The sequence below is a fragment of the Ciconia boyciana genome, chromosome 2 (genome assembly GCF_034638445.1).
Source record: "Ciconia boyciana chromosome 2, ASM3463844v1, whole genome shotgun sequence".
Taxonomy (NCBI): domain Eukaryota; kingdom Metazoa; phylum Chordata; class Aves; order Ciconiiformes; family Ciconiidae; genus Ciconia; species Ciconia boyciana.
Genome location: NC_132935.1, coordinates 1,440,730 through 1,458,811, shown reverse-complemented (window position 1 = coordinate 1,458,811; position 18,082 = coordinate 1,440,730). Strand labels below are relative to the sequence as shown.

At 47.6% G+C, this 18,082-nt stretch overlaps 1 protein-coding gene across 2 annotated transcripts in view; it reads right to left on the bottom strand.

Moving 5' to 3' along the window:
* The window catches only part of ZC3H3 (zinc finger CCCH-type containing 3), a 182,555-nt gene that overhangs the window by 52,637 nt on the left and 111,836 nt on the right, over positions 1-18,082 (bottom strand). For both annotated transcript variants that reach the window (XM_072851804.1, XM_072851805.1), the window contains exon 5: positions 7,439-7,632. In XM_072851804.1, the coding sequence (XP_072707905.1) occupies positions 7,439-7,632 (194 nt within the window). The remainder of the gene's footprint in view (positions 1-7,438; positions 7,633-18,082) is intronic.

The window sequence follows — 18,082 nt, the reverse complement described above, 5'->3', positions numbered from 1 at the left end:
GCAGGAGGGAGGGAGGGAGCGCATCTAGATGCAGGGGAAGACCCTCAGCCCTGGAGGGTTGAACTCAACCATGTGTTTAGAATTTGCTCCTCTGCAGTCAAAGCCGTAGCCATGCCGCCGTCACAGCTGTATTGGGAGACACATGGCGGCATCGGGAGAACTTAAAGCTCCTCTTAAACCTCCACCTTTGGGAGCTCAGCAATCATGGGAGAATACGGGTATCTCCAAAGCTTCTGGGTCCTATGGTTGCAGAGAAAAAATGAAAACTACCAATAAATAAAATCACGCCACTCGAGGGGCTGGCTGCCACCCATGAGCATCCCTCCGGCAGGCAAAGCCCAGCCACGCTAGTGTCCCCAAAGCCACCAGCCTTTCGTCACACCGGGGCTCCCGCATGCTTCCCAGGAGGCAAAACCTCATCCAAGGAAGTCGTGCAGGTGAGGGTTTGCCCATGGAAAGCAGCCCGGACACCGGGAAAACACCACTGGAGCCAGCCCCAGCTCACAGTGTGCAATAGCTCTCACCACGGCGGCGGTGGCTCATGCCTAGATTGGGGTCAGGGCTGTTTTCCGGACAATGTCAAACCTTAATTTGGTTTCTGCTGCTTTCAATCTTGTACAGGGCTGTGGGGTTTTTTTTAATTTTCCCTTTCAAATTTCTTTGTGAAATGCGATGTTGCTAGGACCTTTTGCTTCTTTCCCCAATTTCATGGAAATTCCTCAAGTGTCTGAATAACGTCTTAGCAGCTGTAGAAAGAAATGAAGGAGAGGTTCATTGTGAGCGGAGAAACCCGATTATTATGCTTGCTTAATTAATTGCAACGTATCGAATGCTTTCCGCACCACCCCGCTGCCTATTTTCTAATACTTCTGCAAAGTGAAAAATATATCTTTGCAGAAATACTAGTTACTGCCAACACCACCCCAGGGGTAAAGAGCTTTTCCATGTCTGATACTGCATCTTCGTCCTGCACGGGGACGAGGAGCAGGCATCCGAGCCCTACGTTTGCAGCTAGATGTTTTCTTCTGAGCCTCTTCCATCCTTGGTCGAGCGGCTCAGTTACGGTACATCTGAGCTCACCAGCTGGCTGGGAAAGCAAAAAGTCTTTTTATTTCTATAATTCATCTGTAGTGTTCAGGATACAAGCACAGAACTTGCAGCAAGCTCTCTGGGAGCAGAGCTACACGTGTGATGAGAGCACAGTTCTCAGCAGCCGCACAGATCACCGTGATGCCCAAAACCACGAATCACTCCAGGCAGCTTCTTTATGCTGAAAAGACCTTCAGAAACTTTTCCTGGGTTTGCAATGATGCTTCTTCCCTGTCCCCAAGCTGGGTGTCCCCCACACTGTGCCACCGGTAACGAAGCGGGTTGCAGATGAGCCATGGCAAAACCCCTGCTCTCCTCCTTGCTCCGGGAGATGGATGAGTTGCTTTACCATAAAACCACAGAATCGTTTAGGTTGGAAAAGACCTTTAAAATCACAAAGTCCAACCGTTAACCCAACACTGCCAAGTCCACCACTAAACCATGTCCCTAAGCACCACATCTACACATCTTTGAAATACCTCCAGGCATGGTCACTCCACCACTTCCCTGGGCAGCCTGTTCCAATGCTTGACAGCCCTTTCCCTGAAGAAATTTTTCCTAATGTCCAATCTAAACCTCCCCGGCACAACTTGAGGCCATTTCCTCTTGTTACCTGGGAGAAGAGACCGACCCCCACCTCTCTACAACCTCCTTCCAGGCAGTTGTAGAGAGCGATAAGGTCTCCCCTCAGCCTCCTTTTCTCCAGGCTGAACAACCCCAGTTCCCTCAGCCGCTCCCCATCAGCCTTGTGCTCCAGACCCTTCCCCAGCTCCGTTGCCCTTCTCTGGACATGCTCCAGCACCTCAGTGTCTCTCTTGGAGTGAGGGGCCCAACACTGCACACAGCATTCGAGGTGCGGCCTCACCAGTGCTGAGTACGGGGGCACCATCACTGCCCCAGTCCTGCTGGCCATGCTATTGCTGATACAAGCCAGGATGCTGTTGGCCTTCTTGGCCACCTGGGCACGTTGCTGGCTCATATTCAGGTGGCTGTCGACCAACACCCCCAGGTCCTTTCCCACTGGGCAGCTTTCCAGCCGCTCTTCCCCAAGCCTGTAGCTGTTGTGACCCAAGTGCGGGACCCGGCCCTTAGCCTTGTTGAACCTCATACAATTGGCCCCAGCCCATCAATCCAGCCTGTCCAGGTCCCTCTGGGCAGAGCCTTCCTACCCTCAAGCAGATCAACACTCCCGCACAACTTGGTGTCATCTGCAAACTGACTGAGGGTGCACTTGATCCCCTCATCCAGATCATTGATAAAGATATTAAACAGGACTGGCCCCAGCACAGAGCCCTGGGGAACACCACTTGTGACCGGCCGCCAACTGGAGTAAACTCCATTCACCACAACTCTTTGGGCTCAGCCATCCAGCCAGTTTTTTACCCCGCGAAGAGTATGCCCATCCAAGCCATGAGCAGCCAGTTTCTCCAGGAAAATACTGAGGGAAACAGTGTCAAAGGCTTTACTAAAGTCTAGGTAGACAACATCCACGGCCTTTCCCTCATCCCCTAGGCGGGCCACCTTGCCATGGAAGGAGATCAGGTTAGTCAAGCAGGACCCGCCTTTCATAAACCCATGCTGACTGGGCCTGATCACCTGCTTGTCCTGTACACGCCGCATGATGGCACTCAAGATGATCTGCTCCATAACCTTCCCCAGCACCGAGGTCAGACTGGCAGGCCTGTAGTTCCCTGGACCCTCCTTCCGGCCCTTCTTGTAGATGGGTGTCACATTTGCTAACTTCCAGTCAACTGGGACCTCCCCAGTTAGCCAGGACTGCTGATAAAGGATGGAAAGTGGCTTGGTCACCACTTCTGCCAGCTCCCTCAGTACCCTTGGGTGGATCCCATATGGCCCCATAGACTTGTGTATGTCTAAGTGGTGTAGCAGGTCACTAACCATTTCCTTTGGATTATGGGGACTTCATTCTGCTCCCTGTCCCTATCTTCCAGCTCAGGGGGCTGGGTGCCCCAAGAACAACTGGTCTTACTGTCAAAGCCTGAGGCAAAGAAGGCATTAAGTTCCTCAGCCTTTTCCTCATCCTTTCTCACTATGTTTCCCCCTGCATCCAATAAGAGATGGAGATTCTCCCTAGCCCTCCTTTCATTGCTAATGTATTTATAGAAACATTTTTTGTTGTCTTTTACAGCAGTAGCCAGATTAAGTTCTAGTTGGGCTTTGGCCCTTCTAATTTTCTCCCTGCATAACCTCACGACATCTTTGTAGTCCTCCTGAGTTGCCTGCCCCTTCTTCCAAAGGTCATAAACTCTCCTTTTTTTCCTGAGTTCCAGCCAAAGCTTTCTGTTCAGCCAGGCCAGTCTTCTTCCCTGCCGGCTTGTCTTTCGGCACATAGGGATAACCTGCTCCGCACCTTTACGATTTCCTTCTTGAAGAATGCCCTGCCTTCCTGGACTCCTCTGCCCTTCAGGATTGCCTCCCAAGGGACTCTGTCAACCAGTCTCCTCAACAGGCCAAAGTCTGCCCTCCGGAAGTCGCAAGGTAGCCCCAGGATTGACCCCGATACAGCACAGGACTGCAGGAGGTGCATCCCCAGGACCAAATTTTAACTTACCCCCAGCATTAAAACAATTGCCCATCCTGCTCGCCTGGCAGGGACGGTACGACGGCACTGATGGATCAGCCGCAGCAACCAGCATCACGTTTCTTATTGTAGTCAGGCCACGAAGAGGCAAAATACCAACCCAATAAATTCAGGCAAACAGCAGAATTATAACCCACCATAAGTAAACTCCAAGCTATTAAACTGTCAGGAGCATTTCCCATCTCTCTGCTACCCCAAACACAGAGCGTCTGGCACTGGAAGGGAAAGGAAAAGCTGGTTTTTTTGGTCTTTTAAATAAACTTTGTCAGGTGTTGAAAACACAGAGCACCGAGTAACCGTGTGAAGGCTCGTACCCGATGAGCACACACAAATCTTCCGCCCTGCCAGCCCCAGTTATCGTAAAGCAAGAGACGCCGGTATCTGTTGAATCCATCCTTGCGAAGGAGGATGAATTATGGCGAAAGCTGAAAGATGACATGAAAATACTGACGCACACCAGTTACTAGGGCTTTATGGTTACAAATGCAATGTGCTGCGTGGCAGGGGGAAGGAGACTACAGCAAAGTAAGAAATATTAAAAAAAAAAATAACTAGATGGGTTTGTATTTTATAGACAATAACCCCAGAAGGGACTTTCTGTCCCAAAGCAGGACTCATTAAACCTGTTTCTCTAAACGAGACCTTACTAAAGGATGTGGTCCCAGTGGGGAAGGAAAGATGGGGGGGGGGATCGCATCTCCTCCATGCCCCATCACCCCCGATAAAGCCACGACGGGGAGCAGCTCTCTCCCCACCACCGGCCAGCAGGTCTGATCTGCTGACCCTGAGCCAGTTGCACATCTCCATCAAAGTCTCATTATTTTAAAATCAAGATCAAAAAGGGAGAAAAGTATTTGCAGAACTCCAGTGCTTGCTGGTGCACGCTCACTATGTGCCTTTTACCGATTCTTTGCTTTTTAAAGCTGCTTTAGGTCACATCTGCAAACTAAATCCCTTGAAAATCACTGCTGTTTCCTTCCCCATATCCCAAACTTCACCCAGAAAAACCCCAAGAGCAATGCTGATGCCTGAATTTGCAAAAGTCCTCCCATCAAACCTTTGGCTCAATCCCTTTCCCAGAAATTGCACTCTGGGCTGGCGTTTCTCTGCTTGGTCCCAGCCCAGTGGTGGATATTCACAGACAGGCTGAATCCATCAGCCTTTGCTGAGTTGCCTACGCGTGACTTTGCTGTTTCCCGCCGGCAAAACAAATTTAGAGACTTTCTTGCACTTAGATAAAGGAAAAAAAGAAATAGTCTGGAAGAAGCATTTTAAATATGGCACGTGCAAGATCTGGGCTTGGGAAAAGCTGCCTCGGAAATGCTGGTGCTGCAAACAGCAGCAGAAATAGTGATTTAAGCACGGTGGTGGACAGTCAAGTCCTCCCACCATCTCCCAGCACCTCTATTAAAGCCACCAATGCATCGACTGGAAATTCGGCAGCAGCTTGAGTCAAGTCCACCTCCTTGCTGCAAGGCAGGACCTACTCCACCTGTGTCCTCCCCAAACAGGAGTTCATGTAATCTGTTCTTTAAAAAATCCCAATAATGGAGATTTCAGAGTCAACCCAGCCAACTTACTCCAGCACTTCATAATCCTCATCCTTCGAAAGCTCTCCCTGAACCCTTCTTGCAACAGTTTAAGCCCCTTGGGTTTTGGCTGCTCCACCTAGTCATGGAGAAGACATCCTTCCTTTGCTTGGCAGCTCTTCATGAACTTGGATACCTGCAGCCCCTCCATCTCCTCCCTCTTCAGATTGCACAAACCCAGGTCTTCCACTTTTCCAGTCCTTCCAGCCATCACTTCTCCCGTGGACCCCTCCCAGTGGTCCAACTCTGTCCTGGAACCTGGCCCCAAAAGCAGAGCTGTTCCATCTAACATCTTCCCTGCCCACGTCTTGGGGGTTTCACCCCTTTTCTTGCACTCCGGGAAGATGTTTGTTGCCTTTGGTGACAGCTTCAACACCCGGAGATGGTGCTTATGGTAGAACCACCCTCAAGTTGGTTTTGTGCAGCTGATTACCCTGATTCAGATACTTTGGAAAATCCCACTGCTGTTAGCAAAGCTCTTGAAAAAATCCAGCGTCACTGACACCAGGATTTGCTTGGTCTACAGACCCCTCAGCTCACTTTATGGCCTTTTTTTCCACGCTTCCGAAGGCTGATCCTTGCCCATCCTCTTCCAGACGCAGCACCAAAGCCAAGGATTTAACAGCTCGTAGGTAGGATTGCTGACTTCAAAACAAGCCATATGGACGCACGCTCACGAGCGTGCACGTACCTATCTGCAGAGCCAGCAGCGAGGAGGACGTTGCAGGCTAGTCAGCCACTGAAAATCTGTCCTGAGCAGAGCTGAGTTGCAAAAACACCAGCAAACTGTCCCCAAACCGCTGCCGAGCATCCTTTTAATGTTCTCAGAAGGGAGATTACCTGAAAGCGATGCTCCATCGGCTCCACGCCCCCTCGGCCTCCACAGCATCCTCATCTCTGTCATCATCTGCAGGCGGCTTCATTTCCCATCCCTGGGTGCCCAGGCAGCTAATCCGAGGTTTAAGCTAAATCTCTGCCCTCCTCCCCACCAGTAATGATGTGCAGGAAGGATTTATTATCACCAGCCGTCCCTCTTCTGCCTGCCCCTCATTTTCCCCTCTCCATTTTCTCTCCAACACCACTTACCGGCTGCGTGCGAGCGTCGGGGGGAATTATTTACTCTTTATTGAGATGTTGCTGTTTGCTCCTAATTTTCCTCATGCTTTTCAAACTTCCCGGAGCTGCTCAGCTCTCCCGCTGACGGGATTTTTGTGCCTGCACAAAGCTCCTTCCCTCCCTAATCCCTGTTCTTTGAGGGTTTAAAACTACCCAGGACACCCCATAATGCTCACACAAATCGGGGTGCAGGCAGCTTCAGAGGCTGCACCTCTCAACGACGCTGTGCTATTTATTGCCTTTCTTCATCCACTTTCCCACCGTACATAAAATGACTTTGGCATTAAATTGCCTCATTTCTAGCATCATCCATGAACATACTCGTCTCTGCACCCTTCGTCCTTCCAGCAAAGAAAAACAACAGCACAAAGCTGTTGGCTTTACCTTTCCCATCTTACCTGTCCCCAAAATTTGTCAATAAAGAAGCTACAGAGCAAAAATATTTGACCCCAAGTAGAAACTCAAAAAAATATTTTAAGCACAGTTAGAAACCTGGTCTTGCCTAAAAGCCACGCTGGAGGCATCAAGTACAAGAGGAGCTGAAACAGAAATTTAATTGAAGCTAAATGTAAAGCCAGTAACTGCATCAAAATGCCTGTTTCATAGTTATCTGCAGAATGATCCTTCCCTCTTTCTTAGGTCAATATTGAATGTAATTTGATGAGCATCTCAAATACGTTTAACCTTGCGGTGCCGTTTGAAGCTGCCCAAGACTTTGCTCAGATTAAAATAAAAACCAAGTTTAACGGCGTATTTCTACAAGCTTGAACTAAGCCTGAGTTAAGAAAAACCTCAATTTTCTTAAACCTTTCATTTCTTCTATGTTATTTTCCCTTCAGCGCCACTGCAAAGCAAGAAGAGCTGGGGGATGTGCTTTGGCAATCATGGGACGTCCGTCACCTTTGCGTCTGGGCTCTTGAGAGGCCTGAGGATGAGTTGCAACATGTGGTCTGGGAATAAGCAGCTAGAAGCCGACCTCGATGCCGAAGCCGGGACGTCATTGGATTTTGGATGCAGACCGCGACAAATTCTTGCTGCTCACCTGCTCTGCCGGGGCTCTTGGTGCTCAGGTCTCTGCCCCGGCCAGGGGTGCTGGAAGTCTTGGAGAGTTTATTCGCTGACACTCGGTACATCACCCCGCCGATGCAGCGATAGCCTTTGCTCCTCCATCTCTGTTGCACGTGCTGGGACTTGCCCCCTTGAGGCAACAGGCGCATTTGGTTTAATAGCGGGGATCTGCAAGAAAATGATAAAGTCAAGGTAAGCCCAAACTAGGGAAGATATCGCAAGGAGCTGCTGCTTTGTGAGCAAACCCTTGGCCGCCTGAGGATGGAGCTGAAGCAGGGAAGAATCAAGGATGCTCTTGCTGCAGACAGAGGAGAAGCTCTAATTCCCTGTGATTTACACCAAAAAAACCAACCTTCAAGGACTCTCCCCCTGGTACCGCTTCCCCCGTGCAACAAAAAGCCATTTCTTTCCTCCAGCTTGCCCATGGCAATGCTGCAGGAGAAAAGACCACGCGCTGAAGGTCAGGTTCCCACCCAACCATAGCCTGCTAGGACACAGCAAAGGTGTTTGTCCCTAATCTCTGCAGATATTTGCCATCGACCCCAAAGCCTTGCACACGACATGGCTTCGATCCACACTACTGGCATGTGGCTTCTTAGTAGGCAGCCTGGGGCATCCAAAATGGGATCCAGGTGAGCCCACGCATCCAGGGCTGATGCCCTATCTCATCCCTTGGCTTGCAGCTCCAACCCCAGCAGCAAACAGAGAAAGAAATGGGGATGCAATCCCACAAGGAAACTGGCAATGTGGGACCTCCCCTGAGCTTAGCCAAGTTTTACGGAGCTCTACAAGCTTTGATATTTTTGGTATCATAATTATAATAATTATTATTATTAGGTACCATAACTTTGATATTATTATTATTCCCCCCCAAATCTGGCTCTTGCAAGGGTTTTGCTACATCCCTGCATGGGACGAGTTGCTCAAGGTCACTGCTGTCCCCCATCTATCGCCTGGAGCAGATGCTGGGCCGCAAGCGAGGTCGAGCAGGCAGCGTTGGGGACCCTTCTCCACCTCCCCATCTCTCCCCTATATCCACAAACCCTGTAGCGAGGCAGCGGGACAGCGATGGGTTGGGAGCTGCAATCCAGTTAGCGCTGCCCGTAAGGTTATTCTGAAGGATCAGTAAGCTCTGAAGTGACACCCTGGGGACAAATATGTCCCAGAGGGCCTCATCTGCCACCAAAAACCCCTCCAGTTCATGACCTGACATCTCATGCGCCATCCCACCTCCCTCCCAACCCGCGCGGAGCCACCCAGCTCATTTTCGTACATACGCCGTTATACAAACAGAGCCGCTGCAGCCAAATCAAATCTCCTCAAATATCAGTCGTCTTCCCCATTTAGCACTAATCCAAACAGTAATTTGTTTATGCAAATTAGAGCTCTAATTTTGTATTAGTCCAAACTATGCTCATAATGCTATTAGCAGAACGTATATAAACCGCGCATTACTGGAGAATATCTGTAAATTAAGATCCCGCTATCCTATCAGCAGAATGCAAACCCCGGAGAGCATTACCTTTAAATGAACATGTGCTGCAAAGAAAGAGAGAATTGTAAAATGTAATAGTTACATTTCTTAGTGCTTAGCGTGACAGCCTATTCATTTCATCGGGCTGTTGCCACTGGCTACCGAGCTCGGAGAATTGCTGCCTTGTTTTTGCGGAGGGGATGGGGAATGCACAAAGAAGCTGCTGCCCCGGTTCCCGTTTCCCCAAAGGCTTGATCCTCATGAAAATGCTCTGGAGAGGAGCATCAAGTCTTAATTTTTACAAAACCACATTACTTGCAAAGAGCCATAGCAGTGGCATCATTGTCTGAAGGTACCGATGGCAGGAGGGACGCTAGGGCCACCCATGGACCACCCAGCAGCTCACAACAAACGTCTGCAAGCACAAGGTTGCAGCCAGCATTGGCTGCAGGACCTGGAGAAAGGTCTCGTGGCTGTAACAGTGGCCTGATGCAGCCGATAAAAAGGATATCAAGTACCTAATGGCCAGCAGGTCGAGGGAGGGGATTCTGCCCCTCTACTCCAATGTCCTGAGACCCCCCCCCCCCGGAGCACTGCGTCCAGCTCTGGGGTCCCCAGCACAAGACAGACATGGACCTGTTGGAGCGGGTCCAGAGGAGGCCACAGAAATGGTCCGAGGGCTGGAACACCTCTGCTGTGAGGAAAGGCTGAGGGAGTTGAGGTTGTTCAGCCTGGAGAAGAGAAGGCTTTGAGGAGACCTTCTTGCGGCCTTTCAATACTTAAAGGGGGCTGATCAGAAAGATGGGGACAGACTTTTCAGTAGGACCTGTAGCGATGGGACAAAAGGTAACAGTTTTAAACTAAAAGAGGGTAGGTTCAGACTAGGTCTAAGGAAGAAATGTTTTACGCTGAGGGTGGTGAAACCCTGGCCCAGGTTACCCAGCGACGTGGTAGATGCCCCATCCCTGGAAACATTCAAGGTCAGGTTGGACGGGGCTCTGAGCAACCTGCTCGAGTTGAAGATGTTCCTGCTCCTTGCAGGGGGGTTGGACTGGATGACCTTCAAAGGTCCCTTCCCACCCAAACCATTCTGTGATTCTAATAAAGGTATCGTAATATAGCAAAGCACCACCACGGCTGTGACGAGACCCATCCCAGCTCCAGCTCTCCTCCTCCACCTCTTCCTCCCAGTGAAGCAGCTCCGGGAGGGCACCGGGATGCTCCACACCACCATCCACGGGGTCTGCAGTGCCGATGGCTTTTGGGCTCCTGTTGTGCCCAGCACTGAGCTATAAGCATCAGTCCCATCAAGGAGGCTCCGTAAAGTCTTCTTCAGAAAACACAGCTGGAAAAAAGCCTCCTGAAAGCTCCCGAGAAACAGCCAGAACTGCTGATTGCAAAGGAAATGGAATAAGAGTCAGAGACGGAGCATTTGCTTGCTGTATCTGTAATCCCCAGATACACGACACGTCAGGGGAACGCTTAGTGACCGGAGATGTATTTACTTTGATTTTGACATAGAAAACACGGAATAACACCTATAAAATGTTACCGATGGAGATACGAGGCCTGGATATTATTTCATATGTATGTGTATATATGCATAATACATATATATATTCATACATACAATATATAGTATATATTTTAAATGTATTTTTATATAAAAATATATAGATATTATTGAATATATATAGTTCTATATATATTCTATATATATAATCTGTGGATAATATATATCTATACATAGATATATCCATACATAGATACATATTATTACTTATCTATTATCACTATAGTAGATACATATATATATTCATATATACCGGGAATCTCCCTGCCCTCGCCCAGCCGGAGCGAGGAGGGGAGGGCACTCAAAGCCTCGGCTCCGTCGGGAGAAAACCCTGCCCCAAACCCAAAGCTTCAGATCAAAGCCTTTCTGCCTCCTTTGCATTTAACAGAGACATCCCATTATATATATATCTCTCTACACACACACACACACATATATATGAATATATATAATAAAATAGAGAGAGATATATCTATAGATATATAAAATCTATATATAATAATAGAACTGGATACAGATATATAGAGATATATATAGACTATATATAGATATATAGAGACCATATATAGACATATATCTTATCATCTATAAGTTATACATAAACCTATATAATCTCTATATCTACACAGAGATTATAACTATATAGATATATCTATATACTATAATATCTATATCTATATAGAGACATATTCGATACATATTGAAATATATTATCTACAGATAATATCTATATAGACATATAGAGACAGGTATCTATATAGATATCCCTGTTTCTACCTATATTCATACCTATATCTATATAGATATCTCTATCTATACCTATATAGATAGCTCTATCTATATAGCTATACATATTATCTATAGTTAATATAGAGGGCACATGGAATGCTTGGAAAAACATCAGCGGGGTGCAAAATAAAAAACATAGGGGGGAAAAAAACCCCTCTTATGGCTGGAATATCAATAAAATCCAACCAAACCCAAGTCGTGCGCAGCCCCGGGGGCTGCTCGTGCCGGCTGAGCCTAAACAGCGCTGGTTTAAGCACCAGTTTAAGAGCCCGGCTCGTTGAATCTCCCAGATCCTCAGGATATTTATTTTCTCGCTTTGCTGCGCTCACTCAACCCGTTGAAGTGGTTGCACACTCCGGCACTCCTTGTTCGAAAGTCACCATTTATCAAGAGTTATTACCCGGTGGCATCTGACCCCTGGTATGTGAGCAGAGAGCAAGCAGGTAGCAGCTGCCGAGCAAATAGCAACAGCTGCAGATTATAAAACATTTTATACTTTTATAAAGCAATATTAAAAAGAAAAAGCCAGTAGAAGAGGAGCGGAGCAGCGATGTGCACAGCGGCACACTCTCTTCTCCTCTCCGGCAGTCCTAAGTCCCAAACGTGAGGACCACGGGCACTGTATCTCCCATTAGGGATGTTCCCGTTGGGATTTTTCAAGGATTTTTGGCAGAGAGCGTCGAAAAGCATCTCATCCTGCAAGGGGAGGGGGGCTGAACCTCCTCCAACTTGTGGTCGATGCATTTTTGAGGTAGAAAAATGACCATCTAGGTGGCCTCCAAAGCTTCTGCAGAGCATCAGGTCAGGCTGCCAAAGCCCCAGGTACCACTGGACTGAAGTCTCAACCAGTGGCTTAGCTTGAGCTCACTGGGGGCTTGACCACCTCCATTTCCACCTTCTGGGTGGTGGAAGTGTCCGAGCAGGGATGTCCCCAGCACCCTCAGCCTCCATGGAGGCTCTGCACCAGCCCAGCTCCTCACCTGGAAACCCTCTTATCTAAAAAGTCAACATTAATGGGGGTTATCCCCCCCATGGGGTGCGATGGGCCCCAGTAACCCACCCTAAACACCTCCCCGGCAGGCTTTGCTATTTGTATCTGTATTTATTCCCCTTTAACCTCGGAGGTCGCCTCCTCCACCCTTCGCTCCCCAGAAACTGGAGGTGCAACTTTGTAGGGGGGTGAGCCCGGGGGCTGCAGCCTGGGGCTGGTGGAACCCCCCGCCCGTAGATGATCATGCCATCGCAGGGGGTCCCGATGCAAACGCAACGGGAGAGGAGATGCCGCTCACCGGAAAACACTGGCGATGCTTCTCGGGGGATTTCGGCAGCTGAATGAACGTATCGGGTTCAGCTGTTATTTTATAGGGTATTATTTATTAGAATATTTATTATATTTATTATTTATTATATTAATCAGACTATTTATTATATTTATGTATATTATAGGAGCCGTAGGAGATTTCAAACTGAAGGTAAAATATGTTTTATATTGAAAAATCACGGTGGAACCTGAGTCCATACAGAAGAGTGGGGGGGAAACTTAATTGCCCAGCACACACCTGTAGGAAACCTCTATTTTCCTCTTAAGCCAAGTTGTTGCACCCAAGTGGTTGCGTAGCCCCAACACAACCACCGGTGTGTGTCCCCCTCCCCATCAGTGACATCCGAGCCGGTGGCGGCAGGGAAAAGCCACCAGCAAGGTGGGCGAGGGGAAGGATGGCTGTAACGGAGGGCAAGGAGCCGTGGCAAACGCCCCATCGCTTTTCATCGGCGGCGGTGTCACAGCTCTCCGTTGAATTGTTACCCTAATGGAAAGGACGGCCTTTGGAAATGAACTGTACTGAGAAAAGAGGATAAAATTAATGAGATAATAGCCGGGCCAAGGACCTGAAGAATACTCCGGCCCCTCGACACGAGGGGCTTGTAATTCCCTTTCTGCCGCACAAGCCCCCGGATCTAAAGAGTCCTCCCGTCCATCCAGAAGGCCCGCTCCGGCAGGAAATTTCATTAACGCTGGAAAATAGGAAAGGTATTAAGCGTGGATAATGAAGGCCAGAGTGTGAACAGTGCCTTAAGATAGTCTTCTTTCTAGCCTTTGTAATGGGAGGCATGAACTTTCCCTTCAAATCCATTTCTAATCCATTTGAAATACTACAGCAAATTATCTTCCCTTCAGCCCGAAAGCGGCCAGCCAATTTACTCCGAATAGAAGTGACAATGCTACAGAATTTATCGCCATAACCTTGACTACACAAGGTTGAGGGTTGTCTTTCCCCCACCCCCGGGGTGGACAGAGGAAGAAAAATTTTTAATGAAAAGGGGGTAGAAGAACACTATAAAAATGTTTAAAAACAGCATCGTAGCTGTCGGAGGTCTACCGCCAATGCCAGGGCCGAGCGCGATGGGAAAATCGCAATGCCTTGCACTAAAAAAGTTACGGGTGGAGGTCCTGGGCTGATAAAACACTCTGCAGGTTGAGATCTGGGCTCTTCCCTTCCGTCCCTCGAAGCAGCAGCAACTTTGCGTGACTCCAGCCATTTCACGCTGGTGCTTCGTAGATGCTTGTGTTGACCAAGTCTGATTATTCTTATTCTCTTTCCCGTGATTAACCATGGAGCTGCTGTGTCCTTCATAGAATCACAGAATCATTTAGGTTGGAAAAGACCTTTAAAATCACAAAGTCCAACCGCTAACCTAACACTGCCAAGTCCACCACTAAACCATGTCCCTAAGCACCACATTTACACATCTTTTAAATAACTCCAGGCATGGTCACTCCACCACTTCCCTGGGCAGCCTGTTCCAATGCTTGACAGCCCTTTCCGTGCAGAAATTTTTACTTATATCCAATCTAAACTTCCCCTGGTGCAACTTGAAGCCATTTCCTCTTGTCCTATGGTTTGTTACCTGGGAGAAGAGACCAACACCCACCTCGCTACAACCTCCTTTCAGGTAGTTGTAGAGAGCGAGAAGGTCTCCCCTCAGCCTCCTTTTCTCCAGGCTGAACAACCCCAGTTCCCTCAGCCGCTCCCCATCAGCCTTGTGCTCCAGACCCTTCCCCAGCTCCGTTGCCCTTCTCTGGACACGCTCCAGCCCCTCCATGTCTTTCTTGTAGTGAGGGGCCCAAAACTGAACACAGTATTCAAGGTGCGGCCTCACCAGTGCCAAGTACAAAGTGACAATCACTTCCCTAGTCCTGCTGGCCACACTATTTCTGATACAAAATTTCCTCCAGTCTTCTCTGCTTGACCAACTTCACATCGCTTGGAAAGTGGAAATGCTGGGTCCTTCTTCCAACCTTTTCTGCCAGACCAACTCTACATTGCTTGGGAAATGGAAATGTTTCTTCCTACAGACTGGTAAACCGAAAGCAAAAACTGGACCAAAAGGGAGAAAAGGGCTTAGCAAGACAATGTGGAGTCAACGGTCAGTTGATGCCCAGCTCAATGTGCCTTCCTTGCCTCCAAACACAGCGAAACTGCTCAAAATGGAAGAAAACCACCAAAACTTGAGCCAAGAGCCAGCAAGCGCTGCTACGGAAATATGCTCCTCTCTTAAATAGATCAAAAAAAACCCAAAAAAAGGGAGATTTCCAAGCCAACGTGGAAAGTGAAGGTTAGCAAGAAGGACGACTTGCCCTGGCACGCAGCAAGAGCTCTAGGAGATGCTCAGATTTAACACCCTCAAGCTACACACACAAGCGCGCACTCAACACGAGACCATCTGATCCAAAAACCCCACACAAACACCTGCATAAACGCGCCTATACTTGAAGTATTAGAGTATCTGATGTATATAAATTAAACACAAAACCAAGAGCAGGGCAAGAGCATCCCAACGGCGTTTCAGCCCACTGAAACGGAGAGGATTTCTTGGCGCTGACGGCAATACAAGTGGCTCTTAAAGGATGGTTTTCTTTTACTACTGGATATCTTCTTTAGGCTTAGCTTATTTTTTTTTTAAGTAATCCTTACATAGTAAGAAATCACATTTGCATGCTGGCATTTGATTCCCAAGGAAAGAGCAGATCATAACCAGGGCAACGGTTATGGACAGCATCGGGGAGCAGCGAGGCAGGAGGGACCTCGTCCACCCCAGCCTCCCAGGTGGCAATGCAAAACCCTGATTTGGGAGAAATAGCAAAAAAACCCATAATCACAATATCCTTGTTCCTTAGCACGCAGCAGAACAAAACACAGGATTTGGGCTTAAAAGTGCTCCTCGAAAATGCCAGCAGTCCTCCGAGCTCCTGCACTGGTTCCCATTGCAAGCTGCTCCAATCTCCTGTAACGTCTCTATCCCCACCCGCCAGCTGCTTGAGGATCCCAAATCCACAGAAAAAAAACAAGTAATTTCATTTAAATGTTTGATTTATGGAATTTATATCAACATTACTGTTTTCTTCTTAAAAATAAAAAGGTCAGATCTCAAATAAACACCTTCTACTTTAAGACCTAATTTATTTAAAGAACCTGATTTCAATTATTCAAATAATTTAGTTCACTGACTATGATATTCGAGTTTGAAAAAGTGATTGGAAATGGAAAAACAGAAAAGCATGTGTCTTCTTCCAATATAGACATAAATACAGGGGATCCATTAGTTTTAAATACAAAGTGACCAGCAATAACCTGTCAATTTATCCATAAACAATTCTCTACTTTCAATAATTAGTTCTAATTATGAAACAAACACTTTAAAAAACTATTTTAATTTGGTTCAATTGAATCTGAATTTCCATTCAAATGCAGCTTAATGTTAATCTCAAGAAAAAAAAAATCCAGCACAGATCTCATTTACCATTTTCAAAACCTGGGAAAAATTATCAACCTCAATGAGTACCTATTAAGCTACCTAATTGCCAAAATAAAGATGTACCTACCTAATAAATCCTCCTGACTTGCAAAAGAAAAGTAGTTGCAAGTATATTATAATGGTTATCAACCAATGAGAATAAAGATTCCTCCAGAAAAACAGCTGGTGAATAAAGACGGGAAACAAAACTAGATCTGATGATCGAAAGCAAGGGTTTCCATCTTCTGGACTTAAATCCTAATTAACCTCAGCAATTAAATCAGAGTGAGCTGCGATGGTGCCATGCGGCCACATGCAAAGGGCTGAAATAATGGGGATGGGATCACTCGCTGATGTGTGATGACGATACGGTGGAGGAGCAGATGACCAGTCATCACGACACAGTCGATTTCTGCCATTTTCGGCAAGACTGAGCCACTGACCTCCCGCGGCAGGCCTGGCGGCACGGGCCCCTCTCCTCCCCTGGCCCCAGGCATCCTTCCACGTGCCACGCTCGTCACCGTAGAAGCTGTAACACCAACAGCAAAACCACCAGGAACATCAGCAAACAACATAAACTGCCTTTGAAACGTTTAATATTTCCTCCATCTATTTAAAAGCTTTCGGATTCTCCTGTATGCTGTTGCCAATTTTATTATCAAAGCTACGTAAATGGATTTCTTCTTCACAGTTCAACCCATTACTTCATCCTGTAATCAAAACCAACGCAGTCGCTTTTATGGCTGCATGTTGCATAAGAAACTTTTGTACCTGCAATGCAGGGTTGTTGAGGGTGTTTTTGTGGTTTCCCCCAATGTCCCCGTCCCATACGCTTGACACCTCTTCCCAGGCCTCACACAGGCTGGAGAAGTTTTCTCCTCAAATAATTACACTCGGAAAGACCCCGGTATAAAAATAATATCCCAATCTTCTTGCAGTACCTTCTCAAAGGGCTGTAAAACGTACAGCCAACCTTGTGCTAAAGTGATGGGGAACATTTCACAGAACCATCAAATGGTTTGGGTTGGAAGGGACCTTTAATGATCATCTATACCAACCCCACACCATGGACAGGGACATCTCCCACTAGACCAGGTTGCTCAAAGTCCCATCCAACCTGACCTTGAACACTTCCAATGATGGGGCATCCAGGCATCCACAGCTTCTCTGGGCAACCTGGTCCAGTGTCTTTGTAAGACTTAAATCTTTTTCAGTTGTTCACCCAAAATGAAGTTGAGACGAAAGCAACTGCGTCATAGAATCACAGAATCATAGAATCGTTTAGGTTGGAAAAGACCTTTAAGATCATCAAGTCCAACCGTTAACCTAACACTACCAAGTCCACCACTAAACCATGTCCCTAAGCACCACATCTACACATCTTTGAAATACCTCCAGGCATGGTCACTCCACCACTTCCCTGGGCAGCCTGCCCCAATGCTTGACAGCCCTTTCCCTGAAGAAATTTTTACTCATATCCAATCTAAATCTCCCCTGGTGCAACTTGAAGCCATTTCCTCTTGTCCTATGGTTTGTTACCTGGGAGAAGAGACCAACACCCACCTCACTACAACCTCCTTTCAGGTAGTTGTAGAGAGCGAGAAGGTCTCCCCTCAGCCTCCTTTTCTCCAGGCTAAACAACCCCAGGTCCCTCAGCTGCTCCTCATCAGACTTGTGCTCCAGACCCTTCACCAGCTTCGTTGACCTTCTTTGGACACACTCCAGCACCTCAATGTCTCTCTTGTAGGGAGGGGCCCAAAACTGAACACAGTATTCGAGGTGTGGTCTCACCAGTGTTGAATACAAAGTGTTGATCACTAGAACTCCTCCTTTATATTTATATAAGTATTTTTTATTGTCTTCCTCATCATCGATCCTCATTGCAAAGGACTGGACCAGGCCATGGGAAGACAATGACGTTTCTGAACCTGCTGCAGGAGTGCGGGTACTGGGGCAGCAACGGCAATATCCAATGCTTCAAACATTAC